This window comes from Bidens hawaiensis, unplaced genomic scaffold, assembly GCF_021521415.1.
Source record: "Bidens hawaiensis isolate Kalapana, Puna unplaced genomic scaffold, B.hawaiensis_p1.1 tig00060382_1, whole genome shotgun sequence".
Taxonomy (NCBI): Eukaryota; Viridiplantae; Streptophyta; class Magnoliopsida; order Asterales; family Asteraceae; genus Bidens; species Bidens hawaiensis.
In genome coordinates, this window is record NW_027500903.1 from 764 (window position 1) to 6058 (window position 5295).

Here is a 5295-nt window from a genome sequence, read left to right on the forward strand (position 1 = left end):
GTACTGTTCGTTTTGTAGGTGGAAGAACTCGTATCTCGGAAAACCATCGGTGATATAGCAGACTCGTACCCGAGGAACGTTGATCGTATACAAGTAAGTCGATACACGCTTCTTCAGTAACCTATCCCTTCATGTTACAGGTATCTTACATTATTGAAGAGTATAAATGTGGCCGTACCCCTAACCCCGATGTTCTATGCAACACAAGAATCAAATTCGGTGTGTAATATTGGTAATCATTAATTTGCTTCTCAATTGTTGGCATTTATTCAAATTTTACTTTTAAACTTTAGGTGCATTCATGATGCCATAAGTAACATGAATTTTGATTATGTTGCTTCTGGACATTATGCAAAGGTTGTTCACACTGTTACAAATGAAAACAACCAGCTTTCGTTTCTGGAACTCTCAAAAGATATGGTAAAGAACTAAAGATACGCTTGTTATTTATTTTATGACTTTTATCATTTATATAATATATTATTTTTAATTGTTTTTCAGTTGAAGGATCAGACCTACTTTCTTTCATATCTGTCACAAGCTCAGCTTAAAAGACTTGTGCTTCCCCTTGGATGTATTCCAAAGGTAATCTTGTATATAAATTATTATTTAATCAGGATGAGGTTCGCAAGCTTGCTAGAAAATTTGATTTGCCCAATCAAGATAGAAAGGATTCACAGGGAATATGCTTCCTTGGAAAGGTATGTTTGGCTTACACGAATGGGGCATGTTCGTGTTCGTTCGTTTAACTTTATCCGAAAAAACGTCGAGCACAAACATTTAAATGAATGGAGTTCCCTGTTTGTGTTCGTTCGTTAATAGTATAATGAACGGTTCACGAATGTCAACGAACACAAATGAATGAACGTAACTTAACATAGATAAACGGACGTCCATATGTTGGACCAAAAAGTTAATAAAACTAGACTAAACTGTAATTGTGATATTTAATTTCATAAAAATATAATATTTTGTAGTGAGACTAAGTATAGAGGTAGGGTACCAAAAAGACCCAAATACCCTTAAGGACTACCCGCGGGTCAATCAGAAGCCTCATAAGGCACCCGCGGGACACATAAACCACCCGCATAATCAGTTGTGGAAGAAACACCTTCATAGCGCATGCGGAAGCATCACAGCACCCTCAAAGGTCATCTGCAAGAAGGAATATCCTTCCGCGTAAATAACCACGAGGTAAATGCCCCGGGACAACTATCAATAACCAATTATCTTCTAGAAGACTTGCCAAGATGCTTTCTTGAGCAATACGTGATCTTTCGGCCAATCAACCAGTGACATCTGGCAAGGTCGTTATAACTGTGCACATGGCCAATATTCTCCCGTTAACCAATGATAAAGTGACACGTGTCCAGGTTGTTATACATGCACATGCAACGTATAAGATGAACCTATCACATACGGACACGTATCCAGACGGTTACGGTTATTCAGGCATCTTCTTAAAGGACAACTGGCCCAATCACCTTCCTACACCCTTCGGCTATAAATACTTTCTCAACCACCATGAGGTATTCATTCACTCCGACAGTACTCTCTCAATTTACTTAAGTGCTTATCTCCTACAGAACAGTACTTACTCTCACTCCGGAGGGTGGTTACGGGAAGACCCCCCCTCTTGTTCTTCCTATAACGAGCTCACGGTGTCTGTTTTGCAGGTGTTCGTCACTGGACTTTAGGCAATTGGGTTCATATCGTTTGGCAGTTAACCGTATCCTACCCTGTTGACTCATTGGATCTAGGACCCATACTTGGGGAGTAGATCCGTGTTTCTTCACTAAGAATTATAAATGAATATGTAAAAAACAAACATTAATAAACGACGTTCTTGAACATGAATGAACGAATGGGACATGTGTTCTTGTTCGTTCGTTTAATTATATGAACAACAAAAAGTTGTTTACGTAAGTTTGTTTATTAAGTAAACGAACTTCCAACCGAATGGTTCGCTGAATTTGTTTATAGGCCTAATTTTAGACAAGTTTAGAGAATTTAATATACAAAAAGTTAGTTTAGTGACTTTTTTATGAAAAATAAATGAGTATATTGGTACCTAATATTATTGCTACTTTCATTGAAGTGCTTTTAATATGCAGATTAAATTTAGTGAATTTGTGGCAAGACATATTGGGGAAAAAGAAGGTATAATATTGGAAGCTGAAACAGGGGATTTCTTAGGGTCTCACAAAGGCTTTTGGTTTTACACAATTGGTCAACGTCAAGGTTTGAAACTTGCGGGTGGGCCATGGGAATATTTGAGCTTTCACCATTATTTCACATACTTATCAGCTATTATTTCGATCTTAATGATTAATTAACGCATAATGTAAATTTATTATGCAGGTATGTTGTTGAGAAAGATGTTAAAAATAATGTCGTTTTTGTATCAAGAAATTATTACTCTGTTGACAAACGAAGACGATCGTTTCATGTTGGGTCGTTTAGATGGATCAGTGGGTCTCCTCCTCGACACCTCAACCGGTTGAAATGCAAGGTAATTTAAATAATATAGCCGAAAATTTGTCAATACTGTCTGAAAAGTAAGTAATTTAGTGAGTTGGATAACATGTCAAAATGCGTATGCTGTCATGATGGTTTGGGTTGACCCTATTAAACTTTTTATCTGTTATTTAATTCTATAAATACTTAATGTATGATGAACCAAACAAACACGGACGAGGCATGCCCGTGTTCGTTCGTTCAACTTTAACCGAATAAACGATCAAAAACTATCAATTAAACGAATGAGGTTTTCTTGTTCGTGTTCGTTCTTTAAGAAAATGAACGTGTTCATGTTTGTTTGTGAATGGTATAAACAACGGTTCACAAACTTAAACAGACAAACTTAATTAAGAACATAGAGGAGCGAATATAAACGAACATAACTGAACAAACACCAAGTTAAAGTAAACGTGAGTAGAAAGTTAATAAAAGTGGACTAAATTGTAATAGGTAATCTTTTAATATAATCAAACTAGACCTATTTGTAATGAACCTAAAAAATTTAAATGAATATATATACAAACTAACCTAAACAAATGTAAACTAGCGAACATAAATGAACACATTTATGTAGAGGAATTAACATAAAAGAATAAGCAAACGAATGTAAACGAACGTTCACCAACATAAATGAATGAACAAGACGTGTTCATGCTCATATGTTTAGCGAAATGAACAAAAAGTGTTGTTTTCTTTTTTTATTAAATAAGCAAACTTCCGCGGAACGGTTTACCGAAGGTTCAGTTTGTTTACAAGCCTAGTTTACATTAATTTAAAGCTCAACAATAAATACTACACAAATTTGTTACTAACAATATATTTGACAGGTTCGTCACGGGCCTGATTTCTACAACTGCACTTTGCACATAGAAGTTGCAGAAAACGGGGCCGAAATTGGAACAGTTCAGTTACCTGAAGATGATCAGGGTCTGGCAGCGGGCCAATTTGCAGAGTTCTATGAAGAACAGGTTTGTGTTGGGTCGGGTGTGATCTTGGAATCATGGGACGATAATGGGTTTCCCGTTTGTGAAAAGGCCCGGGAAATTGCAAAACTGGAAGATAAGTCTAAGATCGGTAAACCCGTCAAGATTAAGCCAAGACCCGAAGATTGTTTAAGGACTTCTGCTATGAAGATTTGAGATTAGTTTAGATCCAGATTATATTTTGGTGTATATGTATAAGGTGTGCGTGTTCTATAATCTATTGGAATAATTTAAACTAGTGTTAATTGTTATATCTTTAAAGGTTATGCCAATTTTTTTTTTAATAATTACAGAAATATTATTATATCTTTATAGGTTATGCCAATTTTTTTATAATTATAGAAATATTATTATATCTTTATCTGTATTCTAAGGATGTTGTTGATATGTTGTGAAACATTGCACATGATGTCTTCTAAGGATCATGAGAATCATTGCACAATGTTCACTATAGTTGCACATTAAACTATCCACATCTCTGAGGGTTAAAAACATTCACAAACATATCCGGTTAGCTGTCACTTTAGACTTAATGTAATATGTTGACTTAATTTGATATCATACTACTTGTTAGATATTATACGACCCGTATGATTTAATCACATCCTAATTTTCAAAATGTGTTTGCACATAAATGCTGGTAAAGTTTACCCATAAATTTAATAATATTATTTATAATTGTTATGTAAACGAAGGACCTGAACTTGCTATTACAAATGAGTAGATTTTTTTTAATCACGAAAATAAGAATAGAATATTTTTTATTTTTTTACATAAGTGATTTTACTAATTGAAGGCAACTTTTAATATTTTTTATAAAAATGAAACAACATAAGCAAATAAAAAATATCTTATTGATTCAACTATTAGGGTCAAAGAGAGAAAACACGTATAAAAGAAACACCAGATGTAGCTATGAGAAAAACTGTGGTTTTCTATATCTGATAGAATCACATCCATAATTAATTACTTGTTGTGTTTCATAAAAATTTATACATAGATTTTCTCATCAGATTCATCTTTTCAATTCAGGGCTTTTACCTTTCTCTCAATATCCTTCCCGGTAATTATTATTATTTAACCATGCTCTTTAACTTAATTTTTTTTACCCTAAATCTTTATTTTTTTTGGCTGATACAAGTTGAAGTTAAACGTTATTGAACCTCGTTTCTTACTAATCACTTGTAAATAGTAATCGTGTATACGTATGCTAATTTTGGCCTGAAAGTAAATACTTTTTAACTATTTATTTTTTTAACATTAGACCATATCCTCCATGCATGAATATGTGATAACTGTGTTATTATTTTGGTGATTTTTTGCTGGTAGATTTTGGTGTTACATAATAATCTTCATGTCTTTCAGTACCATCCAATTTTATTTGGTTTGTCTTCTGTAGACAGACAGGGAATCACACTCGGGTTGTCTTCTAAATGACGAAGATAATGCTATAACCCAACAAATACAAACTCTTCCATATTTAGGTACTTATGATACATTGATACTTTATATTTGTTTGGATGAACTAGTTATATATTTTTGTTGTAATAGTGAAGATGCACTCTATCTTTCGTGGTCAAACATTTATGGACAAGTACAACGTACAGCTTGCAAATCATCAAATAACTAGGACTACAAAACATGCTTCCGGTTAACGGTGGAATCCTAAATCTGGTCCCACAACTTGATATTGTTGGGCATAACATTGTAAGATTCTTCGACAGTGGCATCCATTTATTTTTTCGTCTATTTTTAATTTTCTATAATTTATTATATTCAGTATCACTATCAA

The 5295-nt window shown here is 33.8% G+C and overlaps 1 protein-coding gene across 1 annotated transcript; it reads left to right on the top strand.

The window, feature by feature from the left end:
* Window positions 1-293: 293 nt before the first annotated feature.
* Window positions 294-3779, top strand: LOC143603043 (uncharacterized; the record flags this gene model as incomplete). Its single annotated transcript, XM_077079970.1, has 6 exons — window positions 294-420; window positions 502-585; window positions 618-701; window positions 2115-2265; window positions 2361-2512; window positions 3348-3779. Coding segments are annotated over 6 exons (910 nt in total), but the record flags the coding sequence as incomplete, so codon positions are not given.
* Window positions 3780-5295: the final 1516 nt, after the last annotated feature.